This window comes from Juglans regia, chromosome 13, assembly GCF_001411555.2.
Source record: "Juglans regia cultivar Chandler chromosome 13, Walnut 2.0, whole genome shotgun sequence".
Taxonomy (NCBI): domain Eukaryota; kingdom Viridiplantae; phylum Streptophyta; class Magnoliopsida; order Fagales; family Juglandaceae; genus Juglans; species Juglans regia.
In genome coordinates this window covers 15647299-15672001 of record NC_049913.1, presented here as the reverse complement: position 1 = coordinate 15672001, position 24703 = coordinate 15647299, and the positions used below count along the sequence as shown (strand labels likewise).

At 35.4% G+C, this 24703-nt stretch overlaps 1 protein-coding gene across 2 annotated transcripts; it reads right to left on the bottom strand.

Annotated features, from left to right (window-relative positions):
- Nucleotides 1-3395: 3395 nt before the first annotated feature.
- Nucleotides 3396-18385, bottom strand: LOC109013697 (ubiquitin-like-specific protease 1D). Of its 2 annotated transcripts, none has more exons than XM_018995874.2 (14): nucleotides 17843-18383; nucleotides 16943-16994; nucleotides 16379-16473; nucleotides 16016-16281; nucleotides 11863-11911; nucleotides 11449-11528; nucleotides 11312-11344; nucleotides 11105-11200; nucleotides 10197-10299; nucleotides 9869-9966; nucleotides 8332-8454; nucleotides 5545-5659; nucleotides 4091-4198; nucleotides 3396-3988 (listed from the first exon to the last, which is right to left on the bottom strand). In XM_018995874.2, the coding sequence occupies exons 1-14, from the start codon at nucleotides 18179-18181 to the stop codon at nucleotides 3836-3838; spliced, it is 1710 nt and encodes a 569-aa protein (XP_018851419.1). In that variant the 5' UTR covers nucleotides 18182-18383; the 3' UTR covers nucleotides 3396-3835. The 2 variants fall into 2 exon arrangements, 1 of the variants encoding a protein (XP_018851419.1); XR_001999618.2 differs by lacking the exon at nucleotides 3396-3988 and adding an exon at nucleotides 4855-5016 and having other exon boundaries at nucleotides 4107-4198; nucleotides 17843-18385.
- Nucleotides 18386-24703: the final 6318 nt, after the last annotated feature.

The following is a 24703-nucleotide window of genomic DNA, read 5'->3' as shown; positions in this document are numbered from 1 at the left end:
AGGAACCACATTTTTAAACAAGAGGTTTCTATTTGGCGTAAACTTGATCATCCCAATGTTTCTAAGGTATATATTATATCATCAATCAACTTAATATCTATCTTTTGTTACTTTGTATATTAATTTTTTCCTTTATCCTTAATTATTTTTCTTTGCTAACATGATCAGTTTCATAATTAATCCATTTTATTTTTGTAAATTGACATGATATTAATTACTTTCAAACAAAAATTATTTAATTAATATATAATCTAATGTATGTACCATATCAAAGAATATGTATAGATGTAACAGTACTCCAAGAGAAACACAAGTCGCATCTGATGAGTCTATAGTACTCAAAGTATTACTGGTCAATGAAATAAATGGAACTCCATTGAAATTATTATAAAGAGTAAGAACTTTTCATTTTCAAACAACATGGGATCTCCATACATGCACCACTTATATATCATTATCATTAATCAGTTATATATATATATATATATATATACACCACTGATAGATATATATAAAAAAAAGAGCGGATAATCTGTTTTTGTTTATTTTCATCATCATGATCAACGTATCTTAATTTCTTAATTCTTGTTGGATCATGTCATGTAATGCTTATACCCTGTAAAGCATCTTCCTCGCATACACATACATTTCTTCATACAAATATTTATTTATTACTGCAGATCACGCGCATGTATATATATAATGTGTATATATATATATATATATATATATATATATATATGCACACATACCAGTATCATGTCCTGGCCGCATGCATGCATTCTAGCTCATGAAGCTTATTTTATTTTTCTTCCTCTTCGTGCATGCCATAGTTCATAGGAGCTACGAAGGGTACTATATATACATGAAATGCATGCCCGTAACGAGCGAATCGGCATGAATATTAATGTTGGTTGTATTATCATCGAGTATCTTCCTTTGGGAACTCTGAAATCGTTCCTGTTAAAGAACCGGAAAAGGAAGCTGGCTTTCAAAATGGTCATACGACTCGCACTAGATCTTGCCAGAGGGTAGATCAATTCATTCCTTTCCCATGCATGTACAATATCTGTTTCTAATTATTATTTTTCCTTGCTTGATCAACAGCTATATATGTATGTATGTATGTATGTATATAAATAAATAAACGTTTAAGAAATTCTACCCCCGCGCCTTGTTTCTTACATGCTGCAGGCTGTGCTACCTTGTACTCCAAGAAGATTGTCCACAGAGATGTAAAGACAGAAAACGTGGTTATGGACAAGAATCATTCTCTGAAGTTAATTGACTTTGGAATTGCTTGTAATCCGGCTTTAATTCTGAGATGATAGGCCGTGCAGGGACCGCTGGCTACATGGCTCCTGAGGTATAGTACTTTGCTCGACATTTTCGGAATTACAGCTATATATAGCCTGTATATCTTTGTTCGTCATATTTGTAGTCTCTAAAGTTTCCTAGCTAGTAGCTATATATATAGGGACCTTATAACCTCAGTGATAATTTAATTGGAAGCTGAGGACATGAAATAATTTCCCAAACATATGTTTGCACATGCATGTCTTTGATTGCTTTTTTCCATGGGTGACGTGGCCGTAGGGGTGTAAGGAGTTTGGTCCATACTAGTCTCTCTCGGTCCTATAAATTATGGACCGAAACCATTCTTTCTGGTCTCAGGATCTATAAATTTTGTATTGGATCGGACCGAACTTCTATATATATTTTTAAAATATTTTTAATAATTTAATATATTAGTTTTATATAAATTAATGATGTAATTTTAATTTAATTTATTATTATTGACCATATAAAATATTTTTTTAATGAGTTAATTACATAATGCGTATTAATAATTCACTTAATTTTAATTTAATAATTTAAATAAATTTCTTTAATTAATTTATTTGAAAATAAAAGATGAAAAAAATAAAAAATAATTGGGCAGGACCGATAGCTACCGGTCCGGTCCCTATGGATGTTCGGTCCAGGGATAATGATGGAATTTCAGTCCACCACCCCCCGGACCGGACCGATTTACACCCCTAGACGTGGGGTGATTCCCATCATAAAAAAATAAAAAATGTTTTTTTCCCATTGATTCCTAAATATATACAAAAAATTCCAGCTTTGTCAATGCTTTTTTCCATTGATTCCTAAATAACATTAAATCTTTGTCAATGCAGTGGAGGTCTTTGCAAACAAACCTTATACAGGGGTGTAAATCACTCGGCCTGGTCAGGGGGAGGGGGGTGCGGACAATACCAAACATCCATAGGGACCAAACTAGACTGGTAGCTATCGATCTAGTCTGATCGGTCCATTCGGTCTAACCCAATTTTTTTTCTTCTTTTTTTCAAATAAATTAATAAAAAAATTTATTTAAATTAGTAAGTTAAAATTAAGTGAATTATTAATGTAGATTATGTAACTAACTCATTAAAAAAGAATTAATTATAATTATATTGATGATGTTAATTGTTAATTTGTTACTAACTTAGAGTATGTCAATATATTATGATAGTTAATGCATAATGAACTATATTAAACTTTTTACATTTTGTATATGAAGCATAAATAATTGCTTTATCCATAGGTCCCTGTCCATACATATTTTATATTTACCTGCAACTTAAGTATTTTGTAAAAAATTTATTTAATAACTTTAATTAGATCATAGATGTAGATGTTGGTAATTAGTTATAGGTTAATTGATAATATACATTAGTTAATTAATAGAATATTAATTTGTAATTACATATTTAAAATTTTATATTTAAATAGTGATAGGTTAGATGAAAATTACATAATTAATTATATAATTATTATATAAATAATATATATAAAATACATTTTTTTATTTTACTATTCGATCAGTCTGAGGTGGAAAAACCCCACCCCAGGACTGGACCGAAAGTTTTCGTTCTTCTATTTCATGATGGACAAAGACCAACCGGTCTCAATCTCGGTTCCATCCGATCTGGACCAAGCTAGTCGGTCCGGTCGATTTCTCCAATCCAAACCGACCAACTTTCAGCTCAGACCTAATAGCAGGAAATGTGACGTTTACAGCTTCGAAATTGCTTGTAATCCAGCTTTGGAAGTTTTCGTGTCTTTTGCCATTGCCGCCATTTAATTTTTCTATCATTTTATTACACTACTTTTCCGATAAATAAAAAGACTTCCTCTTGATACAAGTGACTTTGTATTATTTAATTACTCATTGAGTAATCTATGTACGAGCTTTGCATAAGTTCGTTCTTAAAAAGTATATTACATTAAAAAAAGAATGATTTTTTTTATACTTTTTCTAAGTATTGTTTACTTTGTTTACAAAAGTTTGTGCAGGATTTGCCTATTTGGACTCGTACAACTCTTCCATGGATGTTAATTGCTTACCATAGCATAAAGCACATAAGCAACCTGTGTTCTTGTTTCTGACTTGAAAATGAAAAATAAATTTTCGCCAAAAGCGGTGCGTAGAAAGTCCAACTGAGCTCAGAACTACTAGAGGGAAAAAAAAACAAAAAAAAAAAAAATTGGCATGTTCAATTGCCCTAAACTTCGCCATAACCGTGTTAGCGAGCGGCACCATTCCGTTCCTCCTCTATACATCTAGTAAAAGTAAAACCTAAAAGGGCTTCTAACCCATGAAGTGGTCATGACTCCTTGATGACCTATTTCTTCCTGTGATGGACATTTGTACCAATTCTTCAGGCTATACAAAACTAATTTCAAAGATCCTTTACACAGCTGATTTGCTATTTGGCACACCTTGTTCATGAAGAAGTACTTGCATCAACCTTGTGTGCTATACCTACTGGTTGCAGATGCACTAAATTCAGTCAGAATCCTTGTGGTCGCTGGTTTTCAGAGGAGAAGACTCTACGGCATGGTTTACCTCGCATGCTTTTCTAAATTCTTGTACGAGTATCTTCCGGATTTTCACCCTCAGACCTGAGGCCTCCTCTGGTTTGAACCACTGCCGGCCAAACTGAGAATACAAATATGTTAAGCCAAGGAAAATATTTCAAGAAATTTACAATGAGGAAAGAATAAATTCAGCACTCATTTTTAAGAAAATAAAGAACCATACCATTGCCAAATCTTTCTTTTTCAGCCTTTCGGGGGCCTCTTCGATGAAGCGCTCCATGAAGAACAGAACAAAGAGACCACAATCAAAGTCATTCTTTTGTTGGGGAACCTGTGGGAAATAAGAACCGAATACAACAAAATAGGTAAGCTTCTAAAGATTTAGAAATAAACGTCAACAATGACACGCCATATCACAGTTTTAAATGAAACATAGCAAAGATCTGACGCCCACGATGCCTAAAAGAGTGAAAATCAGGAGAATGAATCCCCCCGGTTTTCTTATTCAAATTCAGCCCTCATAGTTGACTGACATTCTACTTCGTTTTTTTTTTTTTTCTTTTCTTCATTTCTTGGTCAATTCTCTTTTCTTTATATATTTTTTGGTCAATTCACATGATCTAACATCCTATTTCTTGACAAAATGTTAGCATCAACAACTTGTATGGTCCTAAGCACGAATCAATTTGTCCAACTGCACATATTAAGTTCCTAAACATCATATTCACAAACTGCCTTCAAACTGCAAACTTTTTCTTCCCGAATACCCAATTGATAAAAATAATTCCACACATGTATTTCGTTCATATTTAGAGGAATTGATCAGTCAAAGTAAAAAAAAAGTCCAACACTTTCACAGATATGCTCCTTATTGAAACAAGGTCTTGCACTTACCTTAAAATTTTGAAAAACAAAAAAGGCAATCACACTTCTGTAAAAATTGAAAAAATAAAGGCAATCATTATTTGGTAAAAGAGAAGCTCTCACAATTTTTCATGCAGAACTTCAAAGCATTCCAATGGCACCTTCACTACTCAACACCAAGGAGAAATATATGGAGGCTTTGGGTAAATGCAAATTCCATCATGCCTTCCAAACGAGTTTTTGTTTCATGTGTTTTTTCGTCCCCACCCCCCAGGGAAACAGGGGCTAAGAAAAAAAATTCACATTTTAACTTTTGGTTGCACTGAGATTCAAGCTAAAAAAATTACAATGGGAAATTTGATGCTTCAACACCTTCAATGCAACTACCACTGAGAACGTACTAGATGGCAGAAAAGAACCAGGAAAAATGACTAATTTGGTGTTTCAAGGCAGCAGCTTCACATGGTAGAATGAAACGTTGATCTCTCAACATGAAAATGAAACTTAATTTTTGCTTTTTTTTTGTTTTTTAGTTATCGGCGTTAATAAGTGTTAAACCTAGGAACAACGACAATCTGACTCCACCACTTGAGTTAAAGTTAAGGCTGACTGAATACTCTGGTAGGTTTAAGCTAGCTAGCTTGTGAAGTCCCTACTCATCATTTAAGAGCCTCAGGATCAAATCCTACCGACACCACTGGGAAGGTGAGGGGCCACGTCCCAATTCATATAGCAGCCCTCCCCCAACACACACACACAAGAGAGAGAGAGAGAGAGAGAGAGAGAGAAACAGTTGATAGGAAAAAAAATTACCGCAATGACTTTCTCGTCAATTCTACGAGGGAGATTTTTCCAGATGGTGTCTGCAATCGGAAGATCTGAAGGAGCAACTTCTTGAAATAAGTAGGTCCATTCTTCTTTCATAAAGCTACAGGGCACATTTACACAATTTCTGAGGTTTAAAAATAACATGATGCAGACATTGTAATGAATAGCTTATTCATAAAGCATGCTTTGCCATATCAATATGTAGTTGATGAACTTACTTTCGAGGTATGAAAACATGAAAATATATATCTAAAATGATTTAACCAACAGAGTAAACAAATAACCATTGCCTCATGATGACACTCCAATTAGTAGGCGATTCAACAAAAGGCCTCCTATTTCATTTTTAAGAAATTAACTTACATTGGTCAAAATATATTTCTAGATGACGATGTCAATAGGAGCAAAATCTTGAGTACGAGTATGCAGCTCTCTCCAACATCCAAATTCTTAAAAAAGAGCTTATTTCTAGGAGTCTCACGTGAGATGACATTGATTCTAATTATAAGCTGAAACACTAAAAAGTCCTTGTGTTACAAAGAACTAAAAATTACCATTCTATAAGAAGAGAAAAAGTAATCATATATAATAATTTTTTACACGTGGCATGCCATGTCGTTAAAAAAATTAAATTTTTTAAAATACTACAAAAATAAAATATAAATCATATTAAAATATAAACAAAAACAAATGAAAAACTGAAAAATAAATCTAAAAAACGGAAATTCAAATAAGCAAACTAAATTCAAATACAATATTATAAAACTGAAAAAATTTAATACAAAAAAGTCAAATACCACATTTTAAAAAAGCCAAAACTTATATATATATATATATATATAAATTAAAAAATAAATTAAAACTTGGAAAACAGAAAAAATATTAAAAGAAAAAAATGAGATAAAATAATTCAAGGGGTGGCCATGTCCAAACCCAGGAAGCATGCACCTGGGGCATGGGCTTGGCTAACCCAGGCAGCGTGGCCTAGGTTTAGGTAACCCAAGACAAGCTTGGGTTTGGTAATTGAGGTGGCGCCTGGGTTTAGGTAAAACCACGACACGGCCCAGGTGGCCAACCCAAGCGGGACCCAGATTAGGCCAAGTTGGGCAGTTTGGGTCTTTGTTTTTTGTTTCCAAAAATGTTTTTTTTTTCAGTTTTAAATTTTTAATGATTTTTATGTATTATATATATATATATATATATATTGCATCATGGCATGCCATGTCAGATTTCCATGGATTTTTTATAGAAATCTAATGGAGGATTCTTATTGGAAAAAATTACAAATTTGAGAATTAAAATGATAAATTGAAAATCGAAGGAGCAAAAAGATAAGGGCATAAAACCCAGGGACTATGTGCCAAGCCCATACATCCATATATATATATATATATATATATATATATTTTTATAAGTAAAAATATTATATATATCAAAAGGAGTAACCAAGTACATTGAATGTGTACAAGAAAACACCTTGCCCATAATAGAAAGCCCCTAATGACCCAAGAAGCCCACGAAAAACAATCCAAAATACACCAAGCCCGTCTCCAACCCCTTGTTTCCCGTAGAACTAAAGTCTAAAACTCTACCCGAAAACTAAACGATGCGGTAATATATATATATATATGTATGTATGTATGTATGTATGTATGTATGTATATTTTGGCCACCGTCATATTAAAAAGAAAACATATTGCCAAAAAAAATCTCATTTATATATTCAACCAATTAACAATTTATGTTTTAACAATTCAATTAGTTATAAAATCACTGCAGGTTGCCATTACTGTGATAGTGGCAACACTTCTCACTCTTAATCTTTAGTAAGATTATGGACAAATGATTGCTTGTTTAAACCTAAAAAGCATGCTATGAAAATGAGATTTCCCTCTAACTAACGTAAATCAGATTAGTAAGTAAAGGACAAAACCAAACATATCATCAACAACCAGTGGTTGTCCCACCTCCACCTTTCAGGACGGGAGTGCTTGGTTGTGGGGTTTCTGTTATCTCAACTAGTGAGCCATTGTTAATAAATCAAGGACAAAACTAAACATGTCTCAACAACCCAGTGGGTATGCGGTCAGCACTTTTGGGGGGCAGGAGTAGTACTGTTCATCCGGGTTCCGACCCAGGCCGGAACCCAAATTGAAACCAGTTTTTAAAAACCAGGAACCAGGGTTCTGGGTTGCACCCCCTTTTTTTTTTTAAATCAAAGCCTATATGTTATGAATATTTTTTCATAAAAAAAATATTCATAAAAAAAATATTGATGCAACATTCAAACTCTATTTATTTAATTTTTTAAACCAAAACCTACATGTTCCTTGACCACCAATAAAAAGCCACATGGAGAAGAGTAAACAAAAAAAAAAAACCAGATGATTCATTGGACATAATATGTATTTTCCTTTTGAGTTTCTGTCCATTTAGTTGCTAGAAATGAACAAAAAAAAAAAAAAGTTCCAGGTTTAAAACCCGGTACCCGGGTTTTTTATGCGGGTACTGGCCCGGATTTATTCCTGGCCGGAACCCGGTTATCCGGGTTCCAGACCGGATAATCTTATTCTAGGCAGGAGTGCTTGGTCACTGGGGTTTCCCTTTTCCTCAACTAATTCAGTTGTCAGTCCAGAGATTGGTATAACATTTTGCAATACTTAATGACATTAACCATATGACAGAAGATGCATCTTATTTGCCAAACTTACAAAAAGTACACAGAATATAAAAATAACCATTAATTGGTCATCAAGGCTTCTTGCGTCTCACCTTTTGATGTTCTCAAAAATCAATCCGCTTGAGTGAAGTCTCAACGAATCCAAATGAAGAATTATGGGCCCTGATTGATCTTCCTTATCAGGGATACATATAATCACCAAGCTCCAATGAAGACTGAATACATCAACACAACATAAAGAAGTCAAACAAGGTGCAATGATTTGAACCAAAAAGGAGCGGGGAGCAGGCAGCATACCATTTATTGTATTTATGGCATACAAATTTTTAAATTTGCATTCCTAGTGAACATTAAAGTCTAAAAACCTCTTGTTCCGTTGACCCAATTTTCTTTGCTAATTTTGCTTTCTTCTAACCTTCCCTTCTTCTTGAAGTTTCAATGATATCCTAGTCGTTTCTAAATCACTCGGATATATCATTTTGGGATGATAAACACTGAAACAATGGTCGATAACATTATAACATATTCCATCTTAGGCATTGTATATAATACTTCGTTTACTTCCAATTTATGTATCTAGAAGCCTAAACAACACATATCAGCCATCCTCATTCTTAGTCAAATAAAATGGGATTCATCTTTGCCCAGGCACTTTTACAACATGGTACCAACTACATGGATCAACAAGCAATGAAACGAAAAACAAGTGTTGTTGGACAGGAAAGTAAATTAGCACTCTCTTAAAGGCCAATATTGATCATTCCTACTTAACAAGGCAGGAGCAATTGGCTGGCAAGATCACGTCATGCACCTGCTTTATTGGAATTTATCTACGAACCTAAGCCAAACTGTAACGCCCCAATGGAAGGCCCAAACCACATGGCCTATACTCTAAAAGGACTAGTCAATGATACAATTGGAGCTCCATTGGAACTTTATAAAGAGCAAGAACTTCTCCTTCCCAAGCAATGTGGGATCCCATACACCACCTACCCTTATCCATATCATATGGGGTATCACACAAACACATCAGACCAGCCTCATTCTTCATTAAGTAAAGCAGGATTCATCTTAGCCCACACACTTTTACAACATGGTAACAACTACATAGATCAGCAAGCAATGAAATGAAAGGGCATGATCATTGTACAGGAAAGTAAATCAGCACTCTCTCAAAGGCTTAGTTTTGATCATTCCTACTTAACAAGGCAGGAACAATTTGCTTGCCAGATCATGCCATGTACCTGTTTTCAACGAGTGCCAATAACAATGGCACCAGTATTGGGATCATGGCTCAAGCGTCTCATTTTTACAAGTTTACATACCATTTCTGTAATGAAATTTTGCAGGAGAGGAAAAGAAAGAGAACATTTAAGTAGACACAGGATGGGCAGAGACAGTTCCCTTAATCATTACAGAATGTAAGAACTGTTCTGGTCATGGTAACCATAATTCAGGATATGCATCAACTCAGAAGGATGCTTGCTGGAAACAAATAATGTTCATTCAGTACAAAATGATCTTTCTAATAAGGCCTTTTCACTATATATGGAACATTAACATCTTTAAATGTCACACCGACCGTTAACCATCTTACACATACAAAACCATATCAACTCAAAAACTTACTTTTCATGTATCGGGATAAGTACATATGCCTTCTGAAATATATTGACACCCTTCCACCACCTTCTGAACTTGACAAAAAAAGTCTCCTTGTCACTTCCCTACAAATTACAAGGGAACATCATGTAATGTCAAAGTTATAACAGTCACTATCAAATTGCTCAACCCATGACATATTTAAAAACAAAACAAACAGAGTTAAGTGACCATCCCAACAAACTAGTTTTTACAGTTCTGCATCTGCAAATCCCCAAATGTCAGTCTAATGCATCAAACGCTAGAAACAATAATTTGATTTATGGAAAATAATTAAACTGAGGGAAACGACTACCTTGTATGATACAGCCTCTTTGAGCTTCTTGTAAAAATATGTATTGAAAAAGTGATAATCGCATATTGCTCTATTTGTTGGAGATGCTTGCTGCTGTAGATATCTAGCCAAATGAACCAGCAAGCAATTCAATATGGAAACTCATATGCAAATTAAGTGTAACCACATGGCAAATCCCTGATAGAGTGTGTACAACTTAAGAATTTACAAAGCAAGGTAACTATTATAATTTCCATTAATTTAGTTTGTGTGTGTCTGTGTACATGCATCCAGTTTACCACTCCAAAGGCAGCACGCTAAGATCATCATTAAATCCTATGTAGGGCTCTATTAACACCTTAGTCCAGTTCTTCCATTATAGCCAAATGACAATACAAGAAAATTCTAATCAAAAAGGGAGAAGAAAAAGGCCACGTATGAATGACTAAAATATTACATTCATTGATGAAAATGAATTACTTCAGAACTAAAGCATGAAAACTCAACATCTAATGAACCAACAGATTCGGTTAAGATAATGCCTAAATATCATTAAAAGAAGACATATTTCCATTTTCTCCCATAATTTTTTAATTAACACCCATGCATTAACAATCTAAATTAAAGTGTTATAAATCTGCTCAAGTACAAATTCTGAATGAAAAGTAAATAATCAAATAAAACAAAATAAACATGCAGCAGAAAACGTTGATTGCCAAGATACATGCAAAGGATGTTTAAAAAATGAGACACTAGTCGTAAGCACTGTGAAAGCCTGAGTTTATAAAAAAGAAACTACTATAAAAATAAGATTTAATAAAATAAAATAAAACCACTTTTCCAATTCAGACAAAATTTGCTGGATGAACTATAGCACAAACTAAAGTAAATTCAGGTATATTCCCAATTACTACAAGAAGCTAACCAACCGCATGTAAAAATTCATAATAGTTGAGGTCAAATAGCCTTCAGGGGTCAGGCAGTCTATGTCCGCGTAACAGATTTCAACAGATTCTGGATCATCCCTGGCCAAAAATAAAGTACAATGAAGTATATAATGCAAAAACAATTTTTCTAAATAAATTGAAGTAAAAGGAAGAGATTCCACATCGTTCATAAGAAAAGCATTTTGGTACCTCGACGGGTAGGTGATCTTTGCATCTTTCATGCTGAAAAGAGTCATTGGAATCAAATGATATCAGACCTCAACATATATTAGGTAAGCTAAATACAGAACAATAAACTAAAAGCCACTATTGGAAGTCCTATTTACCATTCATCAAGTTTGTCTGCTTGCTCTGTCATCTCTAGAAGATGAGATTCATCCTCATCTATAAGAACAATGGTATCCTCCTGTATGAATTATTTTAACATGAAGATCATCAGTAAAACAGACGTATAAATCCTATCATGGCTAAAATTCGAAGGATCTTCATGGGTATTAACTACATAACATTGTTCTGTTGCAGCAAAAATGAAATTCCGTTCCCATACTTCTGGGAACATTTTCAATATTCTACAAAAGTATCAGGAACATAAGATCATGAACCACAACAATACTTTCAAAGCTGATACTGAAGAACACAATGAGACTCAAAAATTACTTTTTTATAACAGTAGGACAAGTTTTATTAGTGATCAGGAGAAAGGAAAAGGAAAAAACTCAAAAATAACACAGAAGATGTACCTTCTTATGCCTTGAACCGTTTGAATGAATGACTTCAAAAGTATCCTTTCTACCAGAAAATAAGAAATATCAAAATTGAACATAATAAAATACATTGACTTTATTTTTTCAGACCATTCATGATGTAAACATAAGGGTAATGAATAACCAAAGCTAGATACAAAGAAGTTATGCTCTAAAACTAATGCAATGAAATTTCCAAAATAAGCACGAACATTTTTTTTTTTATAAGTAAATAAATTATATTAATCAAAGAATAGCAAAGCCTGGTACATGTATAGTTTGCCCTAGCTAAGTAGGGGCAATAGAGATAAGGAAATCATGAAAATCTAGGCCATTAAAATCAATAGCAATAGCCCAAGTACAAAGAGTTCTAATAAAGAAAGCTTTCAAATCCTCTGTCGATCTCTCTTTGTCCTCGAACGTCCTATCATTGCACTCCTGCCACAAACACCGCACGATGCATATAGGTATTATCTTCCACACAGCCTTAATCTGTCGAATACCTCTCAAGTTTGTCCAGCTTGCCAAAACTGCCACAACTGTCTCAGGCATAACCCAAGCCAGATCTACTCTACCAGCTTGCCACAAATAAGCACGAACACATACTCGAACAAATTCAAACATTGATTGATGGAGTTTTAAATATATTAGTCTCCTGAAAGTGTAGTTGCCCACTGTCATTCATTCTTTCTCTTCCTCTCCTTTCTTTGTATTCTTTTTTTTTTTTTAATTAATAAGAGATTTATTACCATAAATAGACATAGCTCAAGTACACAGGGAGTATACAAGAGAAAATACCTACATACAGCGACTAAAAGGAAAGAAAAAACTAGAAAAACTCCAACAATTCATCACCGTTCATTACAATGGCCTTAACCCATAGACATAGAGTTTTAAAGAAAAATTTCCTAAATTCTTCCATCGATCGTTCTTTGTCTTCAAAAATTCCCTAAATTCATCACCTTTCTTTATATTCTTCTTCTTCTTCTTCAAAACACACATACTATTTACAGCACCAAGTTTCAGCCTCTGCCAGTCTTGATTTCAAATCCAAACCAGGCCCTGTTCCTGCACCTTAAGAAACCCTAAAACCCTATGCATTTTCCACACTCAAGGAACTGAGTTTATCCCTTACTCAAAAACTTATTTTATTGCAGCCAAAAATATGTTTCAGAACCAGGCTGAAACTTATTAATCCCCTTTTTCGTTTAAACCTGCCATTGAACTTATTTATCTACAGCTAAATGGCACATGTATTTTTTTGTCGCATGTAGGAAGATAGGTAAATATAATAGCAGGTTTCTTCCCTTTTTTTGGACTAATAATATTTCTTTTAAACCATCCACTCAAAAGAGAACTCGTCCCCTCCCTACTATTTTTATCAACGAAACTGCCAACAAAATTAGCTAGTACACAAGCACTGGCACCAGGGTGATTTCACAAGGAGAGAACAAAGAAAGAATAAGAAGAAACCAATAAAGGACAAAAATTGCAATTTATAAGCTATAAAGCAGAATCAGAGATATCTAGATCTTTAAAAAATATTGTGTTGTCATCTAAAAGTTATGCAATTTTATTAAGAGCGCAGCGAGGCCCAGCGTAAGTACACAGGAAGTATACAAAATGAATCACCCATCTAGCTAGAAGAAGTAAAAAGAAAAGAAGTCTTAGAAATTACAAAATTTAGAGTTGGGAGCTATTATGAGTTGCCATTCATAGAGAGTGCTGAATAATATAACTCTTAACTTTGTTACCATCCTCTCTCAATCGTCAAAAGTCTCGGAATTACATTCTTGCCAAAAACACCACATTAAACATAAAGGAACCATCCTCCAAATTTTTTGAGTTCCTACGACTTCTAAAAGTTCTGCCAGCATGCCAAAACCTCCACCACTCGCTGAGGTATAACCCACTCAATCCCAAATGTTTTGAATATCTCCACCCATAAGTCCGTAGCCAACTCACAATGTAGTAGAAGGTAATCAATGTTTTCTCCATTATGTCGGTACATAGAACACCGACCCACTACTACAATATTCATCCTTCTTTTTTTCTTTCTTTTTTTATTGGCACCCGGTGTCCGGGAACAGCATCCCGACTAATCTCGAGGGTGCACAAGCCTTCAGCAAGGAGTTTCTCACAAGTGCACATCGGATAATTCAAGGAGAAAATCCCCCAGTCTGATGGCCACTAGAGATTGTTTACACTCAGTGGGATTCAAACCTTGGACCTTAGAGGGAGCATAACACTAAGGCCAAGGTATTTACCACTTGAGTCAACTCCTAGGGGTTAATTCATCTTTCTTAAATTATCAAGTGTTAAGATTTTTCCTAAAGAAGCCATCCATATAAAATATTAATTAATTAAAAGAGACCTTCAAAGGCACCTTGTTTCCTAAATTGTGTCTTGTTACCTTCTATTGGCAATGTAGTAGATGCTAATTAATGCCTACTTCAAAATGCCAGCACATAGAACACCGATCCACTACTACAATATTCCTCTTTCTTAAATTATCTAGTGTTAAGATCTTTCCTAAAGTGGCCATCCAGATAAAAAAATAATAATTAATTAATTAAAAAAGAGACACCTTCGAAGGTGCCTTTTTTCGTATATTGTGTCATGTTACCTTCAACTCACAATGTAGTAGAAGGTAATCAATACTTTCTCCATTATGACAGCACATAGAACACCGATCCACTACCAGAGTTAAGATCTCATATCATCTAGAGTTAAGATCTTCCTAAAGCGACCATCTAGATAAAAAGTTAGTTACAAAAAAAAAAAAAAAAGATTACCTTCGAAGCCACCTTGCTTAGACAACAATAATTTTCCGCCCCTTAGGTCGCCAAACTACAACGAGAATTTCGCCTTCTGAAGCGCCAATCGCATAGAGTGACCGGGCCAGGCTGAATCAAAAAGGGTTTGATGAGTCAAGTTTCATATTAGGGAAAAGAGAGTGAGGGGATGAGGGGGCAGCCCTTGGCCCAATCATCCCATTCACTCCAACAGACCGGCATGGTTTTGTAGTGAGTCTTGTTATGTTGGCTAGAGCATTTTCCATGAAACTTTCAAGCAGCCAGAATAAGACCTTTGCCTTTATAGTCTCGGTAGAACTCCTTGGGTTGGGTCAAATGGTAAGGACCTTGGTCTATGGGTATGCTCCCCCTCTAAGGTTCAAACCCTTGGGTGCAAACAATTCTACGTTCCATCAGTGAAAAGCAGACGATTTACCTGATCCGTATGATGTGAGCACGTTACAAGGATCTGAGGTTTAACTGGGTAAAAGATATGTTGCATTTTGCACAGCCTTCAGGTTTCCTCATCAGAAAAAGAGCCAAGAAGCTAAAATTTATGTTAAAGCATTGAGTTTGGAACTTTTTTTTTTTTAAATACATCCATAGTCCTTTGGTATTGACACAACATTTTCAATATCAATGCACCTCTTTGTACTTCTCATGTATACATCCAGTGTACTTGGGCTATGCCTTCTTTTCTTATGAATAAAACTTCTTGATTACCTATAAAAAAAAATATCAATGCACCTCTTATTTTGGTCATTTTAGAGCTCATGTTGATAACTGCAACAAAGATAATAGATATTCAATACTTCTATTGGCTCAACCATTGTGTCCAAAATTAAACCAACGAAAAAGTCAAACCACTTATTTTTTTGTCCTCCAGGAGCTATGTTTACAACTACAATAAAAATTAACCAGTTTTCAGTACTTGTCTAATGTTACACTGATTTGGCAGATACACACATTGAATAACCTAACAAAGGCTGCATAACGTTTCAGTATCCCAACCTTCTCACCCATAGTGGCGTATCAATCTAATCCACTCAATCTGTATATGATACAACTGATACCTATATTATTTTTTATGACTAAAGCTTATTCCTACATAACAAAACCAGATGCATGGGGCACATACATATATGGTGTGTGAATTCAGTAGTATGTACAAAATCTTAAAACTCAACAACAGCAAGACAACCTCCAATCTGCAACAAACTTAAAAATCCTCTCATGACAATCTTATACCAGTAAAAAGGCAGAAGATGATCTCAATTTAGAGAGAGACGGAGACAGAGACAGAGACAGAGTCGGAAAGAGGGAGTGCGAAACTCAGTGAAAGGAAATATGCTTACTTCTTGGCAAAGCAGCTAGACACGTTTCCAATCAGACCAAGAGAACGAGTACGTCGAGTAGGAGGAGCTCTGCCTTTTTTGCTACCATTTGAGAGAACATGCCTAGAAATATTGCTAGGACATTGAACAGACCATTGCCTTGGTGATGATCGACACTTTCGCCTTCCTTTCTGTGGTAACTCTTCCCTGTGCATCAATTTTTGGATCTCACAACGACTCAACACTGAAAGTTCTTTGTCAAATGCATCAGTTGTCCCACTGTGTGTCTGTTTTATAAATTAAAAGTAGATAAAACGTAATTATGTTTCACAGTTTGAGGGTCCACTAATAATTTATGTGGAAAGCATTAATAGAGCACCATACATCTTCTTCCATCTTTCGACGGAAATGTGAAGCAAATGAGGACTGTGAATGGTCTTCAGGTGATGTGGTCTCTTCCCTCATGCCATTAGAAACACCTATAGGAGACATTTAGATTTGTTAAATAGGATTCTTAAAGATAAAAATAAAAAGTACACAACTGCAACCTATTTTAACACATTCATCATGCTAAGTATCAGATATGCTGACTGTAGCATCAACCATTAGCACTTCACAACTTCTTTGACGGGGCAAAACACCTGCTTTCCTATAACAGATTCAGTATTAGCAACAACTTACCAACCAAAGTTTTAAATCCTCTCTGTGTCTATATTTTCTGGGAGAAAAAAAGATCAGAAGAAAATCCTATACTGTAATGTAGCAAATGCAATCCCATTTTAGCGCCTCCCTATCCATTTTGACAGGTATGGTTTTGAATTAAACATTCAAACGAACTGAACACTCTATACAGAACAAGGCCATGTGATGATAGCAGGGTAAAAGAACTTCTTCTTCTTCTTTTTTTTTTTGACAAGTAAGATGAGTACAGAGTAACCAGAACCTCACCAGGAGAACTTGAGCTCGTTGATTGTGTGGGCTTGTCACATTTATCATTTTCCTGTTAAATGAGAAGCAAAAGTAACCAACTGAACTAGCCACACTTCTGCATGTAACAAACGCACTGAAGAAACGTTCTTACCAAGAACCTCACAAGACATTCACAAGTCATATTACCATTAAGGCACGCAGTCAGGATACAAAAGCGCAGTCAGAAATAGGCAACAAAAGCTCAGAAACTGAAAATGTGTGAATTTAGCTAATATCATATCCGAGTTCAAGACAAATGAAGGTATATTGAAATTATATCCTGATTCCTGATGGTGCATACAACCCGCTGTCTCATTCAGAACGAAATCACCGCAAGTTACTTGTCACTAACAAACACAATTTCACAACATTAGCAGCGAATTCATCATATGCATGATTCATCGCACACAACAAGGCGCGCGCGCGCACATCAACGTCTTGTGACTAAATCCAAATATTTTCAATACTAGCAAAAGCAGCATTATATATCAATATAACGCCACAACTGAGATCTTTAAGTGAACAAATAATCCGTTTGGTTGCTGAGAAAACATTAAGCAATCATAAAAGGCTTCTCAACTTCAAAATCTCGGTTTCATCCGTTGAACTATTTTACTAAAAATTAATTAAGACCGGGAAAAACCATGAAAAGAAATCTTCAAGAATTTGGTCAAGAAATCAATTCCGCACACTAGATACCAGTTCCTTAATTTCCCAATTTTGAAGCAGCGTTCTAGGCTTAAAGTGAAACCAATAATTTCATTTTGCTTTCCATCCCTTCCCTCCTTGTTCGTTTTGTGGGCAACCAAACAGACAAATAAAAAAACCAGTGAGAAAATAAAAATCCAAGGGGAAAAGAAAGAGAAAGAGAAGGAAGACCTTGTTGAGTCGTCTGAGTTTCCTCCGCTCCATCTCATCCTCCAATCGCTTGAGAGTGGCCCGGATTTTTTCCCCTTTGTCGGGCAGTTTGGGAGCCATATTCTCGAGGGTGCGACGCTTGCTCCGAATAGACTCGTTGAGTTCGTGATCGCTAAGGAGGTCGAAGCCGCCGTCTTCTCTCTGCGAATGCGACTGATCGGAGTCCATCGGCGATTCCTTCGGAGGCTCAGCGCTGGGCTTGACGACAAGTAGGGGAGGCGGGACCTCATCGTCATGGCTGGGCAAGAGCTTTTCCCAGTCAAGGACTAGGGGTATTTTCTTGGCTCCCCCTTCCTCCATGCATGTAATGCTCCGAGAGAGCGTCTGTCTGTCTGTCTCCGACCGATTGTGTTTTCTCTGGATATGTACTATGTCAATTTGGGAAAACCGAGCTTCAATTTCCAATTGGAGAGGGATGCGCTGTAACTCTGTAACGTCTCTTGCTTTTTGTAGTGGTAATGCAATTGAATGGTGACAAATGAAAATGTGGCATATGAACTTTGTTTTCGCTGAAGCACTATCCTTCACATTTTCCCTTTTAAGATATACCATTTAATGGAGAATCTGTAATTTTTTGAGGGCTTGCAACTATGGAGACAGTTGTGTTTGGCAACACAATTTTTCTTAAATTTTCTCATACTACTCTACTATAATTCACAAATTATTACACATTCATAAACTATATCATTACTATTCACAGATGATTTGAAATACTCTTAACATTCAAATAGCGCCTAATATGTAAAAAAAACCTATAAATAAAAGAGACAGATAAATATCACCAAACTAACAATCTAACACTATTAGGACATGATATCTAACAAAAAAAATAATTTGTACAAGTTTTAAATATACAAAACTCGTACAAGTATTTATAAAAAAATGGATCCCACCTAAAAAAATTATAATAAAAAAACTATTTTTTATTAGTGATACCCACTCTTTTATAAAGAACTTGTATGAAACTTATCTATTTGAATCTTGTATCTAGCATTACTCGACAACATAGATAATATCCTCAAGCCCGATGGCCAATACGTAGGTTAGCTCCAAATTGGAGTCTATTTTTAGCTCTTTGTTAGTATAAGTAGAGGGTTTTGGTGGTGGGATTGAAACTTATAAGAGTTTTCTCTTCTGATTATATAGTATTCAATTCAAAGATAAATACATGTTATCATGTGTAGGCTTTGCAATATTTAGCATTCATTTAAATTGATCCTATTTTTTATTTTTTTTTATTTGTTTACCCACATAATCATATATACCCACAAACCCCAATTGCCACCTCCACCTCCACAAAAAAGTGACAAATGTTGAAGAATTCGCACGTGCCTACGTCTCTCTACATCAAAATTATGACCAACATAATTTAGAAAAAATTGATAATTACATGTACTTGATTTACTACTAAATCCCACAATCTCCTTTATCTCTCTTATGATACTTATTAATTAAGGAGGTCAAAATAGTATATGGTGATTCATTTACAATAATCCAAACGAACCATTACGGAACATAGAAAAAAGAAAACAAATAGAATGGGTAACTGCCTAATTATTGATTTCATCATTATTCTTTCCTATTTTTAAATATGGCATTGCAAGAAGTGTATACCACTATCAAAGTTATGATACGACAAAATAATCAAAATATCCCATATTTTCAACATTTTGCAAGTGGGATGGAGATTATTCTAATCCTCTTCCACATCAAATTACATATTTGAAAAAAATAAATACATCGCCTTTTCTCATTGATGCATAGTACTATATAACCAATACATATGTTATTCCGGTCTCATGTATAAGTGAGTTTAATAAGGAGACTATCCCATCGAAATCCAATTGCAGAACCTCTTACAGTTCCATGGTTCAAAGCATTATCCAAGGAAAATATGGTTTGCATGATTCTATTCAACTTGGCCGAATTCTGATCTCTTCATATGCAGAATTGAAAATATTCAAATTATTTCTAAGGTCGAAAACCTGAAAATGAAATATTGTCTTAGAGGAGAAAACTCGCATCAGCTTTGACTCCAATTTCTTAAAGTGGCTATCATCAAGAATTTTAGCCAATCCAAGTACTCTCTTAGTCAAATCTATCGCAAAGACCACGACACCAATAGTACAATCCACAAGATTTCTTTTCCGTCCCCTATCAAAGGGCACAAAAACCCATTTAAGTGGCAATAACTCAAACAAATAAGGTACAAAAAAATTCTTACCCCTACAATTCCAAGTAAGGAGGTAGGTGTTAGTGTTGGAGTTATCTCCACCAAAATTAGCAAGCCTATCCATTTCCAACTTCACGGCTTCTTCATTGAACTAGAGTATGTGCTTTATAGCTTCCTCTATTGGTGTATGAGCATGCCCTTGCATGGCTTCCAGAGTAGAGAGAGTATCTTCACACCTTTAAATGTCATGAATAGTTGATACTAGCTTTGCATTAGAGGATCCACTAGCAGTATTGCCAGAACTGGAGGCGTATTGAGATTATAGCAACCTATTTTCAACTTCATTATCTTGTCTAGAGCCATCAGTTTTACCCAAAAAAATTTTATTCAGCCATTCAGCAACTTCTTTTGATGATGCATAGAGAGCAGTCAACACTCTTAAATCCAATTTGTTACTGCTTGAGCTTGCACAAGATAAATAATCAACCTGTATATGAGCCCTCAAAGAGTTTTTATTGATCACCTCTGCAAGATTCTTAAGAACATTTTCACGGGTGTTAATATTTTTAAAGAGTGAGAGAAGAACTTCTACTAGACTGTCATATAAGTGGTTCCTGACTTTTTTAATTGTGGTAAATGATGATAATAAATCAGTTGGTCGGAGAGTTGATGTTTCTAAAAAGCATTGTAGCCTGGTCTTGGAGAACGCATGAGAAATTTCAAGACTCTTTTCAAACTTTTCGTCGAAGAACTTCCAGGCAAGGGATCCACCCCAGTATTGTAACATTTGTTAATTGTGGGAATTGATCCTTTCAACCTGTTCTACAGCTCTATGGTACATCCATACTATGATATTTTTTCTTGAATCACCACACCAAGTAACTGTGACAGGAGAGCCCTCGACATCCATCGCAATAAAAGAACAAGTGGTTGTAATCCCCAAACCCTTCACTTTGTTGGCCGCAACATCAACAAGGGAGCATGCTGATTTCACCGCCGCGCAATTGGCATGCCCTATATCTATAGAGGATTGCTCAACGCAGTTGACGTCTTCCAAAAATCTGTATCGGACTACTAGAAGAACTCAGAAGCTTCTGATTCTCTTCAAACAGACCTATGTGGGAGTTGTCGGGGCCGACATTGACATTGAGAAGGATGGTGCCAAAAGGGGCAGAATCAGGTGTGGCAGTAGGAACGACACTCTAGTGGAGACGAATCCAAAGTTATCAAGGTGAAGGATTTGGCCGTAGCGGCTTGATCTACTACCAGTTACGAAGGCCTTAGAGTCAACATAGTAAACAGAGTGAGACAGCAAATGAACTTGACTTATGGAAAAATAGCAAGTACGAATACCAGGGTCAAAATTCCACAAACCATAATAGGAAACCAGATTAGTTTTGGCAAAAATTCCCATTTAAAGAACTCGAAGGTAATCGCCATCTCGATGAACATCACCCCTAGATTTGTAAATGCCAGTTTTGAGATGGGACTAGACAATGTTGGCTTCTCACTTAATAATTTCTCCATCAGGAATCAGACGAGACTGGGCAATGTTGGACTGGACAACTCGTTCTTCTAAGAGGTTAGAAATTAATTTTAGAGTTGGATTTCTTAGAACAGATGAAGAAGTGATTTTTTTGGGGATCTCTTTAAGAACAGCTTCAGTGAGCACAGACTCCTCCACCTCAGCTGTCCTTTCTACGCCCTCCTGCTCCACAGCTTTGTCTTCCCAGACCAAGGAGATTTCTTGTACTTGTTGTGTGAAAACCATATGGTTTTCATACAATCGGTCGACTAATTCTGTGATATGCAACATCTTGTCAAAAATCTTTTTGAGCAACAACAAATTTGCTTACTGTTTGTTGAAGCTTACCCCGTCCATGAAGAATCAGTGGCTCTAGATACCAATTGTTATGTTCCTATTATAAGTTGAGATTGTAAACAATGGATTGGGTTGAGATTGTAAAGTTGAACACAAAAATGGGACTTAGAGATGAACTCAAGGTGTTTGTGAAAAAGACTCAAAGAGTCATAACTTGCATTGATAATAGTGTTATTCGAGGGAACCCCTAAACCTTCATAAAATTCAGTCTTCTACAATATTCTTCAGATACCCCATTTCTGATTCTGCATCCTGACTATATTCGAGACCTTCATTACAGATTTGTAACTAACTATAACTTTTGCTAAACTGACCTAGACTAACTGGAAGAAAACTCAGTCATCAAGATGCACCATTTGGTGTTTAATTTCCAAATGCTGCGTTTAGCACATCATAACTATTGACCCTCACTAACACTAAATACATCGTTTGGTGTCTTTAATTCCCAAAAGACGGTGCACCTTACATGGACCCTTATTGACTCCAGACTTAATTATAAAATGTTGTGTATTGCTCCTAGTTGCACAGCTTCTTCAATCTAAAGTTCCTCAAATGTCCCCGTTTCGCTTAGCCCCTTCACTAAATCGGACGTCGCCATTTCTTGTTCAACTTATCTTCACTTCACTCTACATGATCCCTTCCTTAGCTGGGTTCCTAACGTCACGCACCACTGCTAGTGAGAGGATGATGGTCAGATCTGCAAGATCTGAGATAGTTGATCCCATTTCTGCTGTGCATTGCGACAAAACGTGCACCGTGGCATAGGCCTCGCACGGGACTCACGCGCTACTCTTAAGGGAGCTACTCTCTGGAGAGGAACAGAGAGTAGGAGGGAAGGAGAAGCCGAAGCTCCACCCCCTTCTGGACAGTGGTGGAAGGATCTTTAATAGATGAGTTTTGTGAGAGAAACTTGGTCCATCACACCATTTGTTGGAATCATGTATAATTCATGCATATGGAAAGAACATTATGGGCTCGTTTTGATAGTGAGATGAAATGATTTTAGATTAATTGAATAAAATATTGTTAGAATTTTATTTTTTTAAATATTATTATTATTTTAGAATTTGAAAATGTTGAATTGTTTATTATATTTTGTGTAGAAATTTAGGAACATTGTAATGATGAGATGATTTGAAATAATTTCTGTATCCAAACGAGTCATACGAATCAAAAGAGAGAATAGAGATAGAAACAAGTGTGATGCATATATTTAATAGAAGTAAAAAACAAACAAACTATTCATCACTCTTTTATTCATTATTCTCTCAAGAATGCTTATTCTGAGTCTCAGATTTACTTATTTTTTTCATATGGAGTGTACGAGACTTGCATGTTATAAGACTGTAAATATCATTTCTCACACTTTAAATTTCAATGACTTTCTTCTGAAATTGTCTTATTAAATAAAGCTAATTATCTCAAATGATTTTTCTGCAGCCCATTATATTGCATTTCTTCCGCATTTATATTATCTTTCCCTTTTATTCTATTATATATTATCTCTCTTTTATTTTTCTTTTATTTTCTTCAATTTTTTGTTATAAGGTATGCCATAGGGGTGCTACCTGCACCTCTTGGGGCAGGGGACCCCCTTCCCGCATCCTATCCCTGCGTGGGCGGGGGGTGGGGTTTACCCCCAGTAATCAGCCCCCGCACAACAGGGGCAGGGCCCTCCATTCAGGTTTCAAAGTAGGGGTGGACAGTGGGGCCCCGTACCACACTTCCCCGCCCCCGTTCGCCTCGCCCCTGCATGGTGGGGTGGGCAACCCCGCCATGCACTTATATATTTTATTATATAAATATATATTTATACTATACATATTTATAAATATTTATTATTTGTACTATATATAAATATAATAATATGTATTAAGTAAAACTTTTACTTAATATTTTGTGTAAGATGTGGTATAGTAGGGTGACCCTTTTATAGATTGTCAAAGCAATACAAGAGTCTCATATTGCTTCAATGTGAGACTTGTTTTGTGAAGACAATCTATAAAAGGGTCACCCTACTACACTATAATTTACACAATATATACATTAACAAATTTAAAAATTACATAATTTTTAAATTATAGTCATATTTACAAATTTAAATTTACATTTTGGGTTCAAAAATATATTTTTGATCACTTTTAGACCCATAAATAATTTTTAGACCTAGTAAACTGTAGTCTATTATTTAAGTAGGTGAGGGTGAAAACCCTACCCCCAACCCATGCAGGGTGGGAGGTGGGGAGGGTGCTACCCGCACTATACAGTGCGGGTAGCACCCCTATGTCGAAGGGCGGGGGCGGAAACCTTATCCATCCAGCCCCCGCCCTACCCAAATGGGCCCAGAAACATGTTCAAGGCCCAAAAGTACTAGGGAGACATTTCTAGACCCAAAAATGTCCATCTCAGTCATTTTAGGCCCATAAATGCCATTGTAAAAGCTAAAAATTAAAAAGAAAATAATCTAAGATATTATAATAATACAAATTAAAAACATGTATATTTCTAAATTGCAAATAATAATCATAAACTATTATAATAATAGAAACTAATCTAAAACTATTACAAATTAATCTAAAAAATATTACAAGTTGTCACATAATTTAAATGAATAATAATAACACAATTAAATAACATAAAATAGTGTTATAGTCACAAAGGAATTACTCAAGTAATTCCACAAACTAACGTAATTTCATGTGATCTATCAAATCTGTTTTGTAATAAAAGTAATTTTATAATCTGACAAACCATATTAAGCCACATC

Excerpts from the sequence above, each read along its gene's own strand:
- LOC109013697 (XM_018995874.2), bottom strand. The coding sequence starts at position 18,181 with ATGGAGGAAGGGGGAGCCAAGAAAATACCCCTAGTCCTTGACTGGGAA. Across the intron at positions 16,995-17,842 it reads AACTCAGACGACTCAACAAG|GAAAATGATAAATGTGACAA; the intron begins GTCTTCCTTCTC and ends CTCATTTAACAG. Across the intron at positions 9,967-10,196 it reads AAGAGGCTGTATCATACAAG|GGAAGTGACAAGGAGACTTT; the intron begins GTAGTCGTTTCC and ends TGTAATTTGTAG.